This window comes from Callospermophilus lateralis, chromosome 7, assembly GCF_048772815.1.
Source record: "Callospermophilus lateralis isolate mCalLat2 chromosome 7, mCalLat2.hap1, whole genome shotgun sequence".
Taxonomy (NCBI): domain Eukaryota; kingdom Metazoa; phylum Chordata; class Mammalia; order Rodentia; family Sciuridae; genus Callospermophilus; species Callospermophilus lateralis.
In genome coordinates, this window is record NC_135311.1 from 8,035,865 (window position 1) to 8,059,866 (window position 24,002).

The following is a 24,002-nucleotide window of genomic DNA, read 5'->3' on the forward strand; positions in this document are numbered from 1 at the left end:
ACTTTAGATTAGGTAGAGAAGAGTAGAGGGTGGGGAGAAAATATGGGGATAGGAAGGACAGTAGAATGAGTTAGACATTATTACCCTATGTACATATATAACTACACAACCAGTGCGATTCTACATCATGTACAACCAGAAGAATGAGAAATTATACTCTATTATATATAATATATCAAAGTACATTCTACTCTCAAGTATAATTAAATAAATTTTAAAAAATTAATAAAGGGGGCTGGGGATGTGGTTCAAGCGGTAGCACACTCGCCTGGCATGTGCACGGCCCCGGGTTCGATTCTCAGCACCACATACAAATAAAGTTGTTGTGTCCGTCGAAAACTAAAAAATAAATATTAAAAAATTCTCTCTCTCTCTCTCTTAAAAAAAATTAATAAAGGTTTGAGGCTGTAGCTCAGTGACAGAGTACTTGCCTAGCATGCATGAGGCACTGGGTTCGATCCTCAGTACCACATAAAAATGAACAAATCAAATAAAAGCATTCTGTCCATCTACAACTACGAAAAATTTTTAAAAATTTAAAAAATATTAATAAAAATATAAACCTTAAAAAAGACACTTTTTAATGTGTTCAAATTTAAAACAGGTTTTAAAAGACATTGTTGCAAAAATGAAAAAAAAAAAAATGAGCCACAGACTGGGAGAAAAAAGTAACAAAACCACACCTGACAAAGAAATCGTATCCAGAACATACAAAGAATCCTTATAACTCCAAACTGATCATACTGAGTACTGGTTAGGATATACAGCAGCAACTATAATTTTCAAAGATTGCTAATGGAAACAAAAAATCAAAAAACCACTCTGGAGAACAATTTGGCAATTCCCTATGATGTTAAACATACCGTACCTACCATATGTCCCAGCCATTCTTCTAGGATTTATTCCTAGGAAAACATATGCCTGTACAATGACCTGTACATGAAATGTTCAAAATAGCTTTTATTTATAGTAGCCCAAAGGTCCATCAACAGGTGAATGGATATATAAATTATTTATAGAATGGAATACTAAACAGCAATGAAAAGGAACACACTGTTTGATAACACAATAATGTGGATTTTTTTTTAAGATTTATTTATTTTTTTTGGTTAGACACAATACCTTTATTTTATTTATTTATTTTTATGTGGTGCTGCGGATTGAACCCAGGGCCTCATGCATGCTAGGCGAGCGTTCTACTGCTGAGCCACAACTCCAGCCCAACAATGTGGATTAACCACAAAATAATTGTGTTAAGTGAAAGAAGTCAAATAAGAAAAAAGTATACAGTGTATGATATAAGGGGCACAAGGAAATTCTTGGGAGTGCTGGGTGTCTTCTTTATCTCTCCTCCCCACCCTGTACTGGGGATCAAACCCAGGACCTCAAACATGATAGGCAAGAGCTCTCCACTGACCTACATCCCCCAGCCTATGTTCTTTATCTTGATGGGAACATTCTTGTCATAGATGCACAAAATGCATCAAATTATACATTGTAAATGAGTGCATTTGGGTGTGTCAAATATACCCTAATAAGACTATTTAAATGAACAGCATTAAGGACAAAAGAATATTCTGGGTCTAAACTAGAAACTAAAAATTGCCCTCCTCAATTACAGAGATGTAGGCACTTTTTTTTTTTTTTTTTAAACTGGAAATATAAGACAAGTTGTTTACTTTCCAGGTGAGAGGGCTACTAGATCATAAAAGAGGCAACAGCCTTTGAATTTAAAATGGAATATCACGATGTTCACACATACATATGATTATTCAAACAATTAATGGATAGGCAAATTCTAACCGTGTATTTAGTGGAGAGGCAACACATATAGCAAAATCAGGAAATTTTCTTTTGCCTTTATAATACATAGTTTTGTTTTACAACAGATGTAAAAGCTGCAACAGACTGCCTGTGTACACATTAGAAAAAGTGGAGAAGCAAAAGATTCCACAATGAAATTTTGTCAGTAAATTCTAAGCAATAAATTCCCTGGGAGCCAGTTGCTATGTAGGAAGGAAGGAGAGAGAGAGGTATGATGAGGTACATGGTCCCAGCAGAAGAGAGCTGTTGATAAGAATAATGGATTTCAGACCAAATGAATGCAAGTTAGCAAAAACATATTTTTTAGATGTTTTCAGGTGGGCACTGCTAAATCTTAAAATCATTTGTCAAGTTTTACTTGGACAATGAAAATACTGAGCACCAAAATAGAAAGCAGAATCATTAACACATCTTTGGTCTATAAATGCTTGTGATTCAAGAAAGAAACAATGAGCTGGGTGCAATTATGCACATCTGTAATCCCAGCTAGCCAGGAGGCTGAGGCAGGATGATTCCAAGTTCAAGGTCAGCCTTAGCAACTCGGCAAGACCCTGTCTCAAAATAAAAAGGGTGGGGAATGTAGCTCAGTGGTAGAGTGCTTACCTATCCTGCAGGGGGCCCTGAGATCAACCCGCAGTACCACAAAAATAAAAATGAAGACAATGACAAGGACACACTTAAAACTGAACTAATAACCACTAAGGGTGTAAATTTCATTACCACCCAAAATGCATCCAATATTAAGTTCTAATTTTGTGGCCCTGCAATAAAAGTATTAGCAAGACTAACCTCTGGGAGTTTTCTTCTTCTTTTTTTTTTTTTTTAATTTATTTTTTAGTTTTCGCGGACACAACATCTTTATTTGTATGTGGTGCTGAGGATGGAACCCAGGCTGCACACATGCCAGGCGAGCGCGCTACCACTTGAGCCACATCCCCAGCCCTACCTCTGGGAGTTTTCAATCCAAGATGATAATGATGGTGTTTTAAAAAAGAAAACAGACCATATAAATGAAATCAACTGTGGGTTATCTGTGCCAAAAGAGTACCAAAATGAAGCAGTAGAAAGTAAGTTAGAATAAATCCAAAAGTCCTGCATCCCTGTTCCAGGCTTTATACTATGTGGTCACAAGCCAATGACCTGACTTATGCAGTTTCTTCATGAGGGCCCTAACCTCATCAGACTGTTGTAAGGATCAAATTAAGATTATATGTGCAAAAAATCCTCAATATACCAGCAAAAACAACACGAAAAAATGATATATACCATGACCAAGTGGTATTTATTCCAGGAACACAAGATTGGTTTAACATGTGAAAATAAATTTGTGTCAAATTCTGTATCAAGAGAATAAAGAACAAAAACATGATCATCTCAAAGGATGCAAAAGATTTTGACAAATTTACCTAGCCTGCAGGAGGCCCTTCTATAACAAAAATGTTATAGAGGAACATTTTTGTTCCTTCTAGGAACAGAACTTCCTTTTCCTGATGAGGACCATCTATTTAAAAAACTCTAAAGCTAGATCACACTAAATGATAAAAAGCTGAATGTTTTCCCCCTAAAATGAGGAAAATAAGGATGGTGACTCTCACCAGCTCTATTCAACATCTTACTGGAGCATTAAGCCAGAGTAATTAGACAAGAAAAAGAAATAAAAGCTATCCAGACCAGGCATGTGGCAAACACCTATAATCCCAGTAGCTTGGGAGGCTGAGGCAGGAAGATTTTGAGTTCAAAATTAGCCTCAGCAACTTACTGAGGCCCTAAGCAACTCAGTGAGATCCTGTCTCTAAAAAAAGAGCTGGAGATTTTATAGTGGTTAAGCACCTCCGGGTTCAATCCCTGGTACCAAAAAAAAAAAAAAAAAAAAAAAAAAAGCCATCCAGGTTGGAAAGGATGAAGAAAAACTTAGCTCTATACACATTAGTAATGAAAAATTGAAAAAACATTAAGAACTCAACAATGAAAGGAAAAATGACTCAAATAAAATGGGCCAAGGATTTGAAAAGACATTTCTCTAAAGAATCACAATGTGCCTGTAAGCACATGAAAAGATGCTTACCGCCAATAAGGAAATGCAAATCAAAACCACAAGGATACCAGTAGACATTCACTGGAATGAGTATAATAAAAATGACTGACACTAAGTGCTGGAGAGTATGTAGAGAAATCCAAACTCTCAAAGATTGCTGGTAGGAATATAAATTGGTGCAAACACTTTGGAAAACACTTTGGTACTTCTTCAAACACAGAGGTACCTTAAGAGTCAGTAATTCCCCTGCAAGGTATGAACCCAAGAGAAATAAAAACAGATATTCACACAAAATTTGTACACAGATGTTCATGGCAGTATTATTCATAATAACCAAAAAATCCCAGAAACATCTCAAATATCTATCAACCGATGAATGTATAAACAAAAGGTGGTATATTTACATGACAGAATAATAACAGGCAATAAAAAAGAATGAAGTATGATAACAACACAATGAACCTTCAAAATATCATGCTAAGTGAAAGTAGTGAGACACAGAAGGCCACATATTGTATGATTCCACTTATATGAAATGCCTTAGGTAGACAAATCCATAGAGACAGAAAGGAGATTAGCAGTTGCCTGAGGTTGTGGACAGAGGAATAGGAAGTGATTGCTAATGGTCTGAGGTTTCTTTTGGGGGTGATGAAAATGTCTGGAATTAGATAATGGTGATGATTATATAACCTTAAGGGTAGAATTTATGACACATAAATTATATCTCAATAAAACTGTTTTTAAAAAAGAATATATGTGAAAACATTCAAACTATAAAACTGCAAAGTGCTGCACAAGCACAGGGATTATTATGACTCAAAATAAAAGGCTGTGGATTGTGAAGTCATGAAGGTTCGATGAAGCAGTAATTAAATCAGCCAATTCACTAATCCTCAAAAAACTTTGTCTGCAGGCATGGGAGGCACCCAGTCTGCTGTGTATTTTAGATTTAATGAACTTCTTGACCTTTGGGTACATTTATAATAATCTCCTTTTCATCTCCAACCAATAAAGATATCAAAGATAAAATAAATGCGGGAAGGAAACAGAAACCTATCCTTTTCCATAGTGAAGGAAGTTTGTTTCTGTGCCACAGTCGAAATGAAGGATTTTAACTCAGTAATTAGGCCCAGCATCTCTTGTCTAGATTACTAAAATCATTTATAGTACTCTCTTCTCTTGAATCAAGTCTATTTCTAAATAGTGGAGAAAACTTTTAAAAGGTGTGTCAGACAGACACGCCTTTTAAAAGTGTTAGACATTCAAAAGTCGTGGCATTTTGCAAGATATTCCTTTCATTTTTTTTTTTTTTTAAATACACGGCTTGGGTTAAATACATGCTTATGAATATTAAGTTCCCACAACATCTAGCCCAGTGTTAGCACATCAACTTGGGATCGGTAAACACTTCTTGTTGAAGTCAATAAGACTTGAAAGTAAATTAGAAAGAAGGGAAGATTCCTTATTTCTACCAAACTGACTGCTGGCTGAGTGCCTTCGCTCTGCCCTTCAGTAAAGCATCAAACTGTCTGAAGGTGCCAGCAGCCTCCAAGTACCCTCAATGCAGGGATCAGAGGTCTCCTATCTTTCCCAAGGCATGCAGAGGAGCCAGGAGCACCCAACACAGAAGCAGGAGCAGATGCTGAAGCAGAGGGTGGCTGATGAGATGGGATGGCATGTGAATCTGGCTGGGAGGGAGGGAGGACCTCAGACTCCAGTAGAACAGGAGTGCTGCCAACTAGCTGCCTCATCCTTCCCTCCTCATCATCCCCCACATTCTGAACCTGTGGGTTCCTAGCCTCAGAGTTGGTCATCTTTCTGCCCTAGCCAATTTATTTCCTAATCTTGTAGCTTTTATAGAAAAGGCTCTCCTGGAGATTGATGAAGACAGCCTGGGCAGCCACACAGATGAGAGGGCTCCCTGCTCATTACTGCCAAGGAGGGAAGGCATTTTGTTTACTGGAGGGAAGATGGCTAAGTTGTATCAGGAGATGGGCAATTCCAAAAGACAGAAAGAGCTGTCAAAACTGGGTCCTGGGGGGACCCACACACAGTAAGGAGAGTAGGAAAGGAAAACTAAGTTACCTAAAGAGAAGGGCCTCACTCAACATCCCCAGGCTCTCCTTCACAAGTATGTGGTGAGGATGAAAGACAGCAGCTGAAGAACACAAGCACTGTGTAATGCTTGGGTCTGCAACAATCAATGTATTAAATGGATTCTTAACCCTTTGTCTGTTTCTTTTCTTTCTATTTATTTATTTATTCACTTATTTTTGTGGTGCTGGTGATTAAACCAAGGAATTCACACATACTAGGTAAGTGTAGCACACTGAATTACATGTACAGTCCTTTTTTAAAATTTTTTTAAATTTTGAGACAGGATCTTAACTAAATTGTCCAGGCTGGCCTTGAACTTGCAATTGTTTTCCCTCAACCTCCTGAGTAACTAGAATTATAGGCGGGTACCATCACACCTGACTCCTTTGCCTCGTTTTGGAGCAACAGCATCCCAATAAAACTCAAGGAGTGTCTGATCACCAGGACAGGAAATGGAAGGAACGGACAATCAATGAACAGCTGCTGGTGACATACGTGTCAATCTGGAGGCAGGGGCAGATCACCAGCAACATCAGATGCAAAGACAGCATCAGCTGTGCATCTGCCTCTACTCTTCTGTTGAAGAAAAGAGAACTTAAAGTTACCACGAAGGGAGATTCTTTTCTCTAGCTGTGCTTTCTAACCTACTAAGCACTAGTTCTCAGACCCTCCTCCTGGAATGCACGTGCACACAGGAACACACACACACACACACACACACACACACACAATTTCCTTTATTGGGAGTGTACTTTAAGTAAGTAAGTTCAAAGGGCTCCCAAGCAACACAATCTTGGCTGTAAATAATCAAAGCAAGGAAACAATGCTCAGAGTCCCAGATCACCACGATGACTGTTACAGAAAGGCAAAGGCTAGAAATTTCATCTGAGTTCAGTTCCTTCAACCAGAACTGGAAGATAAAGGGTGACTTTTGAACTCAGTACGTGAGGCTCTTTGGAGTTCTGGGTGCCAATCTGGAGGCCAAATCAGATACTTTCCTCAAATAGGGATTGATAGAGCACCAACTTCACTTTATGTGGTACAAAGGCTCAACACCCATGTTTTTCTCATCTATAACAGAGAATACTTCTAGTTGGTTTTAGGGTTTTTGGTGGGTAAGAGAGGGTGGTATTGGGGATTTAATCCAGGGGTACTTTACTACTGAGCTATATCCCCAGCCCTTTTTATTTTGAGACAGGGTCTTGCTAAATTGCTGGGGTTGGCCTCCAATTTGCAATCCTCATGCCTCCTGAATCACTGGGATTACAGGCCTGTGCACCGAGCCCAGTGAGAATAATAATTTCAACAGCCATTTATCAGAAGGGTTATAAAAGCACTTTACAAAATCAGTATGGTTCTGGACAAATGCTAATTGTTAATATGGATCTCTCCTTACTGGCCTTTCTGTAAGTTTTTATGGCTAAATATAATGCCATGTGGGAAAACAAAGGGGTGGTACTGGGCTTCCCCAAAGTGCAGGATAGACTAGGATTAGGGGTTTGTCAGTTTAAAAACCTGCAAGAACTTTTAACCAAAAAAGAACCAGTCAACATTTGAACACTAGCAGATTAAAGTTATTTAAAAAACCTTGACTGGAGATTTTGGTAAACCATTTCAAGCAGCTGGTTGATACTACCTAAAGAGTACAGAGCCCAGATATAGCTACCCTGAGTATTTGTAGACAAGAGAGGCACAAGAATAGATACAGATGTCATACCAAGATCAACAGGGACCTGTGTGGGAAAGATGGGAAAACCGAATTCTCCAAATGTGACCACTGTAACATTTCCCACACTAACACTCTTCCAAAGCCTTGTTACTCCCCATTCCTCCCTGACCTTTGGCAGACCTGTGGCCCCCTGGAGTGACAGACTCTGGAGAATAGCTCCTCACCTCTGCAAATGTCCTAGAAGGCTCGCTCTAGAAGTCCAGCTACTCTAGGCCACCATGTAGAAGGTAATCTGAAGACTTCACAGAAATAGGTATGGAGAAAGAGAGGTACCTGAGGAGCTCCAGGTGTCTCAAGCCCCTGACAAACCTCCTCCCAGCATAGGTGTCAGAGGGAAGCACTATTTGAAGCCCAGCCCTGGACCAGGAACTCCAGGAAAGAGTCCAATAGAAAGCAACTGCTTAGCTCAGCCCAATCAACCCCAGAACTGGGGAGGAGATTGGTATTAAATGCTAAGTCCCTCTTTGGGGTAGTTTGTCACGCAACAATTGATAATATGAATAATACTGATCTGTGCAAACCTCCGAGATCAGGACAGATAAGTCACTTCCACGGGATGAGGAACCGGCTGTTTCAACTGGACACTACGAGATATGAGGTAATCATGTCAGAGTAATAGCTGACATTTACTGAATTTTTAACTATGTCAATTTGCATGCATTACTTTTACTTAATTTTCAGAAGAACCCAATGAAAGAAACATTACTTTTTTTTCATTTTCTAAAGGGAGAAACATGCTTAGAAGGATTAAATAAGAGGAAACCTAAGTCAATGTAACATAAAAGTCATATTCCTAACAACTTCTGCAACACAGTGGTGAATATAACCTAAAAGAAGTTACAAAAATACCATAAATTAAGTAATCTGAGTAGGATGGATCTCAGAGATCAAATCTAACTTTCCTACTTTATGACTGATGAACTGGAGGCCAATAAAGGTTAAATAACTTCCTTACAACTGCATCCATTCCTCAATAATAAAAACACAACTAATCCACATTAAAAGGAGGCAAAGGACCTGAACAGACATTTCTCCAAAGAAGATATGCAAATAGCCAGTAAACACATAAAGAGATGCACAACGTTTTTGTCTTATTAAGGAAGTGCAAACCAGACCACAAGAGATATCACTTCACACCTACTAGGATGGCTATAATCAAAAAAAAGTTAAGAGTTGGGCACACATGCCTGTAGTCTCCGCTTCTCTGGAGGATGATGAAGAGTCATTTGAGGTCAGGAGTTCGAAGCCAGTCTGGATAACATGCACAGACCTCAACCCAAAAGAAAGACAAAATGACAAAACAGAAGAAAGACAACAAGTACTGTTAATGTGGCTTTGAACATCTGTGTATGCAAACAATTGTACTCAAATGTTCAAAGTCATATTAATAGCTAAAAAGTGGAAACAACCTAAATGTCCATCAACTGATGAATGGATAAACAAAAGATGGTATATCCATACAATGGACCATAAAAGTACTTATACATGCTACTTATATACATGGTTGAATCGTTAAAATATGCTAAGAGGGGCTGGGGATGTGGCTCAAGCTGTAGCGCGCTCGCCCCTTACATGTGTGCGGCCTGGATTCAATCCTCAGCATTACATATAAACAAAGATGTTGTGTCCGCCGAAAACTAAAAAAAAAAAAAATATTAAAAAATTCTCTCTCTCTCTTTAAAAAAAATATGCTAAGAAAGCCAAACATAATAAGACACATATTGTATGATTCCATGTATATGAAATATCCAGGGTAGGCAAACCCATAGAGATAGAATATAGATTTAGTGGTTTTCAGGGGTTTGGGAGAGAGGACAATACAAAGTAACCGTTAGTGGGCCCCAAGTTTGTTGGAGAGGTATTTAAAATGTTCTGGAATTAAAAGGTGGTGATGGTTACACAACTTGGAATATACTAAGAAACAATGAACTGTGTGCTAAAGTGGTGAATTTTATGATATATGAATTATATCTTGATAAAGCTGTTAACTAAAAACTGGTATCCAGTTGAGTGTGGTGGTGCATGTCTATAATCCCAGTGATTTGGGAAGCTGACACAGGAGGATCCATGTTCCAGACCAGGCTCAGCAATTTAGGGAGAGCCTGTCTGAAAATAACAAACAAACAAAAAAGGGCTAGGGGGATGTAGCTCAGTGAGTAAAGTAGCCCTGGGTTTAATCCCCAGTACAAAAACAAAATACAAGTGTATGTTTTTTCAATGAAATATCTATTTCCTGTCCAGTATCAGGCACTATAGTGTACTATACACAAAGACAAGGCCGCTGCACAACTTGAAGATGCCATACTGCTTAGTGGTAAAGCACTGTCACTTTGATTCTGAGATTTTATTTTTCCCAACCTCACGGAAACTCACAAGGTCCCAGAGTGCTACCCTTTCCCCATCATTAACCAACCAGGAGACAAAAAGAGTTTTCTTCTTCTTGGAGAGTGAATGCAAACCTCAGGTTCTAAAGGGACCTTGGACAAGGTGATTTTATTAGGAAGTGACAAAAAAAAAAAACTCGAAAGAGATTTGATTCTTGGCTTACCTGTCTCTTTCCTGGGGGTCACCTTCACTGATGAACAAAGGGACGTGTAGCTCACTCACAACTGACACATTTTGCTACTGCCCTGCCAGTGGTACAGGAAGATGGAAACCACACTAGGCTAGGGTTCAGTGGGCACAAATATTTTTCAAATTCCCAACTCCGTTATTTTTAGTTTATAGATCTTAGGCAAGTCATTGATGTTCCCACAACCTTGATTCCCCATCTATAAAACAGGACTGAAAATCCTTGCCCGGTGAGATTATGAACAATAAAAACTACTTTACCAACTACACAGTGTCCTGTAGGAGTTGGAGGAGCCCGTCAGGACCCTGCTCTTATCCTGATTCAGAGCTCCCATCCTTCTTTCCCAGTCATGTCCTCCCCTACCTAATCCGTTCTGTCCCAGCATCCCAGATATCACATTTGCCCAATGTCCTATTTATATGATGGCTTATATGTGTAAGGGATATTGTCTCAGTGTCCTATTTGTATGACAATCTATAGCCCCGTTCTTGATAATAATAAAGGATACATACACTCTAGATGATGAATTCCAACACATTTGATGCATCTGTGTCAATTTCATTAAAATATTCACAGAATTGAAAACTTAGGACTTAATGAGTTAAAAACTGACTTCTCTTGACTTTACTCTTTCCCTGAATCCTGTCATATCTCCCCTCCAGTCTGTCATAGCAGTTGTAAACCAGGTCTTATGCTTTTTTGATCATAACTAATAAGGCTTTATATTTACTTTTTATCTGTCTTGTTCCAGATAGAACACAAGTTCCAGTGTATTCCTAGTGCCTACAATACTGCCTAATATTTAATAAATGTGCCAAATAAATTTTAAAAATTCCCATAAACCAGACCAACAAATGAGAAGTAGGATTTTTCTTTTTTTTAAACAGTCCTAGAGATTGAACCCAGGGATGCTCTACCACTGAGCTACATTCGCAGTCCTTTTTATTTTTTGAGTCAGGGTCTCACTAAGTTGCTCAGACTGGCTTCGAATTTGTGATGCTCCTGACTCAGCCTTCTGAGATTACAGGGATGGGCCACTGCACTTGGCTTGGGAAGTACAGAATCTTGGGAAAGATTTTAAATAAGGGAGTGGTTTCTCCCCACGTGTCTTGTCCAGTCATTTCCCAACCTGCTAGATCCCAAGTTCAGAGCTAAAGGATGTATATCCAGGCACGAGTGTAGCTAATAGTGCTAGGCTGGGTTGAACTAAGAAAACTATGATTTCTTCTGAGTCTTAATTAAATGGTTTTAAAGCATGAAGTGGTGTTTTAAGAACCTCTCTTGCACAGGAACTCCAGGCTTTGTCCTGTACCTGCCATTAACTCTGACCTATACCAATATCTTGCTCAGACTCACAGTACGAAGAACCTAGGGGGATTTCTGGAAATTATGATAAACAACCCATGATTCACAGGCCAAAAAAAAAAAAAAAAAAAAAAAGCAGAAGAGGGAGAGACTCAAGGTCAGGCACTCTTGAAAACCCCAGCTGTGTGGTCTCTAAACCCAATTTCAAGGGAAGTGACAAAGACCCTAGAATAGGAACCCCAGAGCAGCCTGGGGCTCCTACTGCTACCCGCTGAAGCTAAAGTTGCCAGTGGTGGTGTGGGCTACTGCAAAGGCAGAACAACGGGACACTCTGTGGAAGTATGCTCAGAAACAAGCTCTCTTAGTGCAGGAATCACACTTTTAAGAACTCTTACCAGCAACAGTATAAGAGGAATTAATGATGTTCTAAAGACCCTTCCTATTGCAAAATTAAGAACCTAGGATCAGTTTGGGGAATCATTTAGGAAATTTATTCTCTCATTTAATCCAAAACTGAACCACTAAAATTTTATATATTCTGACACTTACTAGAAGCTTCGATGTTTCCCTAAAATTTACTTTTTGACCTTTTTGGGGGCTTAACTTTGAAATTACAAAAAATTATATGAAAAGAGTTAAGCAAGGTTTCACAGATAAGGAGCCCAGAAATTATGTTTCTGTTACCTTACATTGTTCAATTTATGGGATGTCTACTGTGTAGCAGGCAGGAGATAAAGCATTAAGGATAGAGTTTAACAATCCACAGAAGAAATTCATAACAAGGAATGGAACCACTGATAACTTAGTATTGGAATAGGCAGTTAACCACTTCCATTACAAGAACACAAAAGCTAATTAAGAGCACAGCTATCATGAGGCAGTATCATGAGGAAGTTGTTAAAGATGTTAATTCCTAGGGGCTGGGGATGTGGCTCAAGCGGTAGCGCGCTCACCTGGCATGAGTGCAGCCAGGGTTTGATCCTCAGCACCACATACAAACAAAAGATGTTGTGTCCGCCAATAACTAAAATAAAATAAATATTTAAAAATTCTCTCTCTCTCTCTCTCTCTCTCTCTCTCACTCTCTTTAAAAAAAGTTAAAAAAAAAAAAAAAGATGTTAATTCCTAAAATTAAAAAAAAAAAAAAAAAAGATGTTAATTCTTGGGCTGGGGACATAGCTCAGTTGGTAGAGTGCTTGCCTTGCATGCACTAAGGCCCTGAGTTCAATCCCCAGCACCACCAAAAAAAAAATATTCTTGGGTTGGGCACAGTGGCACAGGCCTGTAATTCCAGCAGCTCCCCTGTAATCTCAGTGGCTCCTGAGGCTGAAACAGGAGGATCGCAAGTTCAAAGCCAGCTTTAGCAACAGGGAGGCACTAAGCAACTTCAGGAGACCCTGTCTCTAAACAAAATATAAAATAGGGCTGGGGATGTGGCTCAGTGGTTGAGTGCCCCTGAGTTCAATCCCTAGTATTAAAAAAAGTTAATTCTTAGATCAGGACTTCAATACAAATTTACTGAGTCAGAATTTCAGGGGATAGGGTACAGCAATTTGTATTTTGAAGAGCTTTCCAGTTGATTCTGAGATATGCTAAAGATTGAGAACCCTTGACCTACCTTGAAAAAAAAGATCTATCTTGAAAAAAATAAACTCAAGTCATACGACAGGAACTAGGAGCTGTATTTATTTTCCTTCTGACCAAACTTCATAAAAAAATTGACTAGATTATCTATTCAGGTTTAGAAACATTCAGGCAGGCTGTCTCTCAATCAAGAGGGCTAATCCAGGGGCTGGGGTTATGGCTCAGCAGTAGAGTGCTTGCCTCACACCTGTGAGGCACTGGGTTTGATTCTCACACCACATAAAAATAAATAAACAAAATAAAGGTATTGTATCCATTTCCAAAAAAAAATTAAAATTAAAAAAAAGGCGGCTGATACACTTAACAGATCTCCACATGCCAGGGTGCGAGACACTTTGGATTCACTGAGAAGTCATGACATACCATGTCTTATGTATGTACTGTTCCCTCTGCCTGGACTTTCCCTCTCTCCTGCCTGTCTCTCATTTTTTTTTAACCTCAAATTGAAGGCTCCTTCCTCCAGGAGATCTTCTTTAGTTGTTCTTCCGATGTGCTTTCGACCGATATCAGTGCTAAAGTTTGGGTGCTGCTACCAAATAATTCTTGCTTAATTTTGTCTCCCAACAGAACCACTTCCTGATCTCCTTTCCTACCATGACCCACCACAAACTGGTTCCTGCCCTCCCTCGCCACTGCCCAGAAATCACTGAGGCCATGAACATCCACTTAATTACTAAATGCAGACATCTCTGTCCTTTTTGTCCTTGACTTCTCGGGATTATCTGACACTCCTATATACTCCCTCCCTTCATTTTTGAGATTCCACACTGTCCTGGCTCATTCTGTTTCTCTATCGTTCTCTGCCAGTCTTTCTGTGGGCTCCTCTTCCTCACCAATAAATGTGCTGCCCCTCAGTGTTCTGTGTCCATCACCCTTTTCTTGTTCTACACCTGCGCTGGACTTATGCTTTGACTGCTCTGTCCAGATGTTGATGACCTGCCAATGTGAACCTCTATCCCACAATGCCCTCTGACTTCCTGACCTGTACCCCGTTGCCTGGATCCCCAAAAGTACTTCCATCAACATGTTCAAAAGGGCTGCTGACCTGTTGCCCCCACCCCAATCATGTTCCTCCTCTGCAATTCTTTTTCACTAAATACCACTACTCAGTATCCAAAGCCACAAATAAGGGTCATCCTTTTTCCACACTTCCCTCATTCCTTTCTCCCCATATAATCAACCACTTACTCTGTCTAATTTCTCATGTTTCTCCATCTCTAAGGTCACTTCTGTAGAAAGGCCACACTCTTGTCTTGCCCACGGTCTCCCATCTTCCCTCTCTCTACTCTTTCTTTTAATCCAATCTTTACATTATAGTCAGGTGATCATGTTTTTGTAAGAGTTTATCTGATCAAGTTACCCCTACTTAAAATCTCATGGTGGTCTTGCAATGCCCTCAGGATCAAATCCCAAACTTCTAACACAGAGGACCACATGGTCTTCAAGCCTTGGCCCCTACTTATTCTCTAGATTCATTCAATTACTTGTTCTGTGGTCTCACAATAGATCATGACTACTTTGAACTCCCATAACACCATGCTCTTTCTTGTCTTCAGCCTTCTTTCTGCAATATTGATCCTTCGGCCTGGACTTTCCCTCTTTCCTGCCTGGCTCTCATTCTTTTATTTCAATTTGAAGGTTCCTTCCTCCGGGAGATCTTCTTTAGCTGTCCCTCCCATGTGCTTTCAACTGATATCACAGGAATAAAGTTTGGGTGCAATCAACTAATTCCTGCTTACTCCCAGCAGAACCAGAAGCTCCCTGGGAGCATGGTGTGCACCAAATTTGCATTGACTCCCAAGCATCACCCTGTCATGTGAAGATCTATTAAGTGGATCAACCTTCTTATTTGAGGGAAAGCCAGAATGTTCCTAAACCTGAAACCCTGCTCCTGTAAAGGTACTGAAACCCTAGTAGTTTTTCCTGTGTCCCTAGTGTTCTGAGAAGAGGGTCTGTGGTTCTAGCCTCATACAAGGTCCCATTCACACAGCTATTCACTACACTCTCTCTAGTCACCTCCCTGCAGAACAACAGTGGCCTTTCTCTGTGGGAGCAGTCTCTTGGAGGAAGCTTCTGAGGGCCCTACTCTGGGAAATGAATGGGGCCAGCCTGGGGCAGGCAGGACAATAGCAGGGTGGGCTCTGTGCCCTCAGACCCCCACAGGAAAAGGCAGCCCGGAAACCAAGCCGCCAATGGGGAAATCCCCAGAATTCTGAGGAGCCGAAAGCAACAACCCAACAAGGCTGCTCTGTCCCTGGAATAAACAGCAAGCGCCCAAGACTAAGCACCCAATGAAGACAAAAGGAGTTCTTGGTTTCAGTTCCTGGCAGCAGTGCCTAGAGCTGCTTTCTTAAAAGCCCTTGACCAGGCATGGAGGGCATCAGTAATGTCCAGAGTAAGCCACAGCTTAAGGCAGGAGACAGCATACCTGTGTGAAGAGAAGAGCCCGCCTGAAGGTAACTCAGGCAGGTGGACAACTCAGAAAAGTGACGAGACAAGATAGGACAAGATACAATAGCCAACATGAAACACGTGAAGAATGGGATGGCACCACCATTTACTTGTAATAGTCCACAATGTGCTAGGTAGTATTCTGGAATTTTTATAAAAAAAAACGTGTAGGGTTTGATGGTGTTAACCAGAAAAGGTTTCCTTGAAGGAAAATGAGACTGGCGGGGTTGGGGGGAGGCAGAGAATACTGACACAAAGGTGGGGAAGGAGTGATGTGGGCCCAGAAGGCAGGTTAGTCTCGGTGGAGGAGGATGGTAGGAAACAGCAATAGGACCTGACATTAGTGAGGCTGTAGGCTGAACTGAAAAACAGAAACCACGAAAGTCATGAATCCCAAGCTGGGGATCTGGGGCTAGAAAGGAAAGCCACTGTAGGTTTCAAGCAAAACAGGATGTGCCCTGGGTTGAGATCTTAGGCACCTAATTTTTAACTACTGTTCTGTGTTTGTTCATTATGTTCCCAGAGCCTGGCTGTCAGTCCTCAGCGAGAAGCAGCACAGGACTGCGGGTAATCCAACCATGGGTCTTTCAGTGACAGCTGAGGAGAGTTCAGGCCAATCTGGGGTCCCTGCCAAACCAAATGCCTTAACAACACTCACCATATGTTTGGCACTATAGAATTCACAAAATGTTTTTACACAAATCATCCTGGTCACACAGCTAGTTAGTGGCCAAGTGGGGGCTCACACAATGATATCTTATACTACTAGGATAGTTTTTTTTCCCTTTTGTGATACTGGTGATTGAACCAGGGGCTCTCTACCATTGAGCTATATCCTCAGTGCTTTGTATTTTTTAAACTTTGAGGCAGTGTCTGACTAAGTTGCCCAGGCTGGCCTCAAAACCTGTCAGTGCTTTGTATTTTTTAAACTTTGAGGCAGTGTCTGACTAAGTTGCCCAGGCTGGCCTCAAAACCTGGCTTACTAGACTGGTTTCTACAATCCTAGAGTTTGGTAGGATAAATCAAGATTCACCAAATACATACTAATCTCCTCAAACTGTGATCCAATTTCCTAAGAATCTCCTGGATGACTCTCCTTTCCCTCTCTGCACTGAAGAACTCTAAAGCTCTGTGGTGGAAACAGCCTAACCTAAGAGTCTCTATGAGATAAGTAGTATTCAATGCACCGTATTCAGTGAATTGCTGGGTATGGGTGGGAGACAAAGTGACTGTAATGAAGGTCCTAGTCTGTCAACAGCACTACCCTTCTCTAGTCCACAAGTCTCAAAAACTATGGGAATCAAATGTAATTTGGTTCTAACATATCTTACTGATTCTCCTACCAAAATGTCTCCTGAATCCTGCCTTTCCTCTTTGTTCCCATCATAACCACTCTGATCCAGAATCTTTTGCTACAAAAACTCCTGGATGGCCTTCCTGACCCTATGCTTTTTCAGCCCACCTATCAACATCACAATTCTGTCCTTAAACAGTGTTTCATATTACCATATAATACGTGAACTATCACTGACTCCCTTTTCTTCACCATGTAAATAAAGTCGGAACACCTTTATTCTCTATCCTGCCCACTTGTGAACCTAATTTCTCTCTGTTCTGCAAAGACCAACAATCTCACCATAAGCAGGCCACACCATGCTTGTTCTACCCCAGAAGCTTTCCTCACGCCTTCTGCCCTTTCCACCAAACAATTTCTAACTACCCCTCCCTTGACTATTCTTATCGGCATCAATCTTCCACTCTTCTCTAAAGGTACCTTTCTGGTGTAAATAAAGATTCAGCAATTTTTTTTTTTTTTTTTTACTGTTTTGTATTGTTTCATTAATAACCCTTCCCAAGAATGTATGCTCCACATTCTTGAATATTATCTACCAGAACACCAAGAACTGAGCTGAGCCTGGAGTCCTTTGATAAATATTTGCAGTCCAATCAAGTGACTGCCAAGTGCCACCAATCTTAGGTTACCACTTGGAAGGCTGCTAGATTGGTTCCCTATGTGATCTGAGGCCAGGCCATGACCTTGACTATAGATCCCACCACACCATTCTGTAGGAGTTGTTCCAAAAATACTGAAGAGAAAGAAACAAGGGCTGGGAATCAAGATGCTGAAATGAGCCTGGCGTAGTGGTGCACGCCTGTAATCCCAGTGGCTTGGGAGAATGAGGCAGGAGGATTGCGAGTTCAAAGCCAGCCTCAGCAATGGTGAGGCACTAAGCAACTTAGAGAGACCCTGTCTCTAAATAAAATACAAAATAGGGCTATAGGGCTGGGGATGTGGCTCAGTGGCTGAGTGCCCCTGAGTTCAATCCCTAGTATCAAAAAAAAAAGGGGGGGGGGCGGCTGGGGTTGTGGCTCAGTGGTAGCGCGCTTGTTTAGCATGTGTGACGCACTGGGTTCGATTCTCAGCACCATATACAAATAAATAAAGGTCCATCAACTACTAAAAAATATTTTAAAAAAAGAAAGAAAAGATGCTGAAATGACATTATTTCAATTTTTTAAAATATATTTTGTAGTTGTTGATAGACCTTTATTTTATTTATTTATATGTGGTGATGAGAATCAAACCTAGTACCTCACACATGCCGGGCAAGTACACTACCACTGAGCACAGCCCAGCCCACGTTATTCCAATTTTTTCAAAGCCCCTTTCTCATACATTTTTGTTTTGCTTCTTTTTTTAAAAAAAATTTTATTTATATATGACAGCAGAATGCATTACAATTCTTATCACACATATAGAGCACAAGTTTTCATATCTCTGGTTGTATACACAGTATATTCACACCAATTCGTGTCTTCATACCTGTACTTTGGATAATAATGAGCATCACACTCCACCATCATTAATAATCCCATGCCCCATTCCTTCCCCCTCTAACCCCTCTGCCCTATCCTTTTCTCATACATTTATATGTTAGTTTGCTCTTCTTTAAGGAGGAGGAAAATCTCGAAGAAGTCAACAAAGAGAGCAATACTAATGACTTTAGGGTCCCCATTGAAGTCAGAAGTAAGACAATAAATTGGCTTTAAATTGTAGCAAAGGGCTGGGGTTAGTGGCACACACCTATAATCTCAGTTCACACAGTGGGTTGGGGCACCTGAGGTAGGAGATTCACAATCAAGTTCAAGGCCAGCCTTTGCAATTTAGATCATCTTAAAATATATATATATTTTTAAATATGGACTTGGGATGTAGCTCAGTGGTAGAGTACGAGACTCTGGGTTCAATCCAAAATAAAACGAGGTCGGGGATATGGCTCAGTTGGTAGAGTGCTTGCCTTGCATGCATAAGGCCCTGGGTTCAATCCCCAGCACCACAAAAAAAAAAAAAAAAAAAAAAAACTAAAAATAAAACGGAAAAAAAAATGTAGGAAAAGTCTAGTATCCAAAAAGACTTAGAACTGTTGAACTCACAGAACCACCTTCCATTGAGATACAAAAAAATGGGAAAGACCCTAACCTGTCTTTACTAGCTCAAGACACACCCTATAGTTGATGCAGCTGCACCTGCCTGTAATTCCAGCTACTTGGGAGGCTGAGGCAGGAGGATTGCAAGTTTGAGCCAGCCTGAGCAACTTGGTGAGATCCTGTGTTAAACAAAATAAAATGGGCTGAGGATGTAGCTCAGTGGTAGAACACCCCTGGGTTCACTCCCCAGAACCAAAACCAAACAACAACAACAAAACAAAACAAAAACAACCCACACCCTATTTAGAATCAACTAGGTAATTCCTTGAGGTCCTACCAGACTCCTGCCATTTTCCCCCTCAAACCTATCCAATTGTTTTAGCACTATAAACCTGGGTGTTCTTCTAGGCCTAAAAAATACCTTCCGAATCCTGCTCCAATTCTGTTAGGAGCCACAGACTTCCCAGTCACCCACCCCCCAGCCCATTCTTCCAGTTTCCTATTCTTCCAGTTTCCTCTTCCTTTCATCATCTGTGAGCAAGAACTGTATGCTTTCATTTTCTAAAACACACCAACAGCATCTTACACAAGACTCTACACAACAAACTTACAAACTAAGAACAGAACCCAACTCCATAATCTGCATCACTTCCTTCCAATCAGTGCTCCAGAGTGGTATAGACTGAGTTATTTAGAATTCATAGGGTCTAGGACTGGGGTTGTGGCTCAGTGGCAGAGCACTTGCTTAGCACATGTGAGGCCTAGGTTCGATCCTCAGCATCACATAAAAATAAATAAATTGAATAAAGGGTATTGTGTCTAACTAAAAAAAAAAAAAATCTTAAAAAAAATTCATAGGGTCTAGAGCCTGGGATGTCAAAAGGTCCAATGAAACAAAACTAAAATGGAACAAGATCCAATGCAGCCAGCTGGAGATTACAAGAAGGGGACCTGGGGAAGAGAATCAGGCAGGGGTGGAGACAAGGAAAGCCCTGCCCATGGGAGAAAATGGTACTTTAACTATAGAAATTACAGGTATGAAGAGCAAGGAAATACCGTAACTGTTAAACAGTACCTTCCTCTATTGCTCTAGAAGGCAAAACAGTGCCTCACACATTCTACAGGGTATCTACAAACCTAGTCAAACAGGATGAGGCAATGAAAAGAACCAGGGATTCAGAATCACAAGATGTAGCTTAGAGTTCAGATTCTGCCACAAGTCAGGCAAAATGGTACAGGGCAAGCCAGGAATCCTCTTTGGGCCTCAGTTTCCCCTTCTACAAGATAGGAATAAGACCTTCTGATTTGTCTATCACAGAACATTGTGAGGCTCAAATGAGACATTATATGAAAGCACTCAGGAAACCATAACATACTGAACAGAGCCTGAGATCTGCAGCTGTGAAGATTTACAAACTCCCAGAGGGAGAGGCTCATATCAACCCAGGAACCTCACTGCTTCTCCTTGCACTCCTCAACACCTGGATTTCCATCTTCTCACATTCCTGAATTCACAGAAATAGATTACCATTCAAATCTTAAAAAGACAAGTGCACTGATTCCCAACTCCAAGAGGATGAAAAGGGAAGAAGGGCAGCCTTGCAAACCATTGCCCCTCCTTGCCTTGCCATGCCATGTCATAGTTATCCCTTTCCCAGGGTCAAACTACAAAGAGACCAACAGAAAGGAAAGGAGGTCTGAACCAGCCATAAATGCTTTGTGGTTGTTTGCCTCCTCCTCACCACAGCAAAGTCAGTTCCCTGTCTGGGGACTGCTGAATGATTCTAAACCGGACTCTAAACCAACACAGAGATTAGTGTTTGGGAGAGAGAGATTATATGCATTCTAGGCCACATTCCACAGTCAAAAGGAAATTATTATTAGCATGGATAACCAAAGGTTAACTGAACATGGAGAGAACAATTGCTCCCTCGAAAATATTCTTCCCTATCTCTCCAATAATGTTTTTTCCAGGTCCAGTGCTTTCATTTGCTTGTTTAGTCCTCCAAACACCCATCTATTTGGTTAGGATGTATGTACCACCCCTAAGAACACCCCACCCAACCCACGCAAGATTCTCAAGGGAAAAATCAGAGGTGGGTGGGAGGGAAAAGGCAGACACCTTACAAAGTTGTATCAAATCTTTGGAAGAAGGAATTACAACCCAAGTGTAATGTTAATAGTGACAGAGGATGCAGTGTTGACTCTTGAGGGGGAGGTGTATCATGTGCTCTAAAATTTGAGGGCCAGAGCCTCTGCCCATCAGGCCTAAGAGGCTCAAAACAACTCTCTGGTTCTAAGCAGAGGGAAGGCCCATTTTGCAGTCAAGCTTATTGAGAACGGCTTGGAAGATTAAACTTCAAGCATCAGCTATTGACAAGTCTCAATTTAAACTCTTAAGCCTGTAGGAGAGAAAATTCTAATGTGATCTAAGCAACCGGGGGCCACATCAGCCACTGGTAACAATCCAGACCTGTATGATTTTTGTAAATGGTGTTTCTATCCCACCATTTGAGCCAAGGACATCCTGCTCATTCTAGAAATGGGATCCAACCCATCCCCAAACCCCACTATTCCATACCAACCAGCCTGGCCTTCCGACCCTGCCAGAGCCCCTCCCCCAGCAACTCCAACACCTAACACCAGTTCCCATCCACCACTCACATGACCAGGCTTGTTCATGCCTCCTACCCCCTAGAGGCTGGCAAGTTGGGGACCCAAACTCAGCCTCCAACCCAGCAAAAATCATAACCCACTGAAAGCATGTCCTCCTTCTTTCATTCTCTTAGCTTCATTGCTTACTGCTTGCTTATATTAGAAAGACACTGAACCAGGAGGTGTTTTTGACCACAGACACACACTCATAATCCCACAGGCTGACGGTCCCCAGAGACCAATGCCCCTACCCCATCAATTCCCACAGCACACCCAAATCTTTTTTTTTTCTTTAATAATCCTTTATCAAAATGCAACACCCTCCCCTCCCAATCTTTCCTTTAATAAGTGTTGAAAAATCCAAACTTACCTGTCTATACTCTGGGGCAACCTTACACTCATGGTTTCTCAGTGTCTCCAAGGTTCGGTTCCAGAATCCAGTGGCTTCCGTGTCTTGATCAAGACTGAATCCCTTGCAATTTCTGAGAAAGGTAAGAAGAGGGCCTCCCAACTTGAAGATGGAATCCTTTTTATTCCAGTTCTCAGGATCCTGGTAACTGAAGCTCCATCCTACTTCTACCGGTGAACATGGTCTCCTTTCTTAGACCCTTTTCCCCTCCCCCCCCCTTAAAAAAAAAGAAAGAAAAAAGAGGAAAACTATGACCTTCTTAGAAACCAAAATCCCAACCACAAATCTCTTCAAGGTTAGCACTTTGGGCTAAAAATGAATCACAGAAAGAATGTGCCTTCAAAAATATCAGTCTGAACTGCAAAACACAGATAAACCCATCCTTTTAATCCAGTTTTCCTAGCTGTCCTTCTGTTGGCAAGGGAGCCTCAAGCTCCAAAGGGGAAAAAAAAAAATTATTCTCTGGTCTCCAATGCTTAAAATGACAACGGCAGATATATTTGAGGGAGGAAAAAACAGAGGAATAAATCCGAAATGGCACTTGGAAAAAAAAATCTTCCAGCTGATTTGCACAGTAAAAAATAAAATAAAATAAATAAAACCATACAATAGTATGTACACAACAGCACTCCTTCCACATCCAGTGCGACCCTGGGAACCAAAATCTGTAGATTTTCTTTTTAAAAAAGAAAAGAAAAAAGCTTTTACATCAATGGTTTTGAAATTCTGAAAGGAACCAATCGCACCAAAAATAAAAAAAAAAAAAATCACAGAACACCTGAAATGCAATGGTTTTCACCTTAAAAATGGTAGCACTGACCACCAACCGGAGAGAATCCCCGAAATTATCCTCTCCCCGTCTCCTTTGAACTTGCAGGTTCCTCCACCTACCCCAGCCCGACGCTCAGACCCAGCCTCGCTCGGCCTTTTTCTGAGACAATTTCCTGAGTTAGTTCTGCTGTTTGGCTGCTCCACATCCAGGCTCCGAAAATTCCTCTCGCCTCAGCCTCCGCGGAACAGGGCTCCGGCTCCTCGCGTCCCCCCTTCTCCCTCCTCCGTCGCCGGCTCAGAAAAACTGCCCCCCGACCATCCTCGGTCTGGACCTGCGACTGTGGATGGCGTCCGGAGGGGTCCCTCCTCCACACCGGCTTCGGGCAACCCCGTCTCCTCTGCGCTCGGCCTCTCGGCTCCCTCTCGCCCCTCGCCGGCTCCCGCGGGCACCAGCCCACCGCGCCCCGCGCTGGACCGCCGGCCGGGCCTGGGCTCCCGCTCGCCCGCTCGCCCTACGCCGGGCGCCGCGCTCCGGCCTCCCGGCAGCTCGGGACTCGGGTTCGGCCGAGGGCTGGGAAGGCGGCGGCAGGCCGGCGAGAGCGGGCGAGAGCGGGCGTCCGGCTCCCGGCGTCGCGGCCGCGCTCGCCTCCTTCCGGGCCCCTTCCCCCTCAGCTCGCCGCTCTCTGGGGCGCAGGCCCGGCCGGCCGCCCCCTCCCCGCGCTCGGCTCCCTCCTCCTCCGCCGCGAGCCTTTCTCCTTCCCTTGCTCCAGCGGGGGCGGGGCCGCAGGCTCCTCCTCCTCGCCGCGCTGCCCGTCGCCCTTTCCCTCACGCAGCCGCGGCCGAGGCGGGGGCGGGGAGCTGACCGCACTACGCCTTCTCGCGGCCGCCGCCCCCGCCTCAGTCCGGGCCTGGCGGCGCGTCCCGCCGCCCGCGACCCCTGGTCGCGGCTCCTCGCGTGGTCCCCTCCTCCGCCCCGCAGCCGCTGGCCCTGCCCCTCGGTGCGGCCTAGCTGTGCCCGGTGCGGCCGGATCCACAGTGTGGCCCCGCGCGCCGGCAGGCGACCCCGGTTCGACCCCGCCCG

The 24,002-nt window shown here is 42.2% G+C and overlaps 1 protein-coding gene across 10 annotated transcripts in view; it reads right to left on the reverse strand.

Moving 5' to 3' along the window:
• The window catches only part of Arhgef11 (Rho guanine nucleotide exchange factor 11), a 107,939-nt gene extending 84,342 nt beyond the window's left edge, over nucleotides 1-23,597 (reverse strand). For all 10 annotated transcript variants that reach the window (XM_076862271.1, XM_076862275.1, XM_076862276.1 and 7 more), the window contains exon 1: nucleotides 22,112-23,597. In XM_076862271.1, coding sequence (XP_076718386.1) covers nucleotides 22,112-22,143 — 32 coding nt within the window. In that variant the 5' untranslated portion in view covers nucleotides 22,144-23,597. The remainder of the gene's footprint in view (nucleotides 1-22,111) is intronic.
• Between the last annotated feature and the right edge of the window lie 405 nt (nucleotides 23,598-24,002).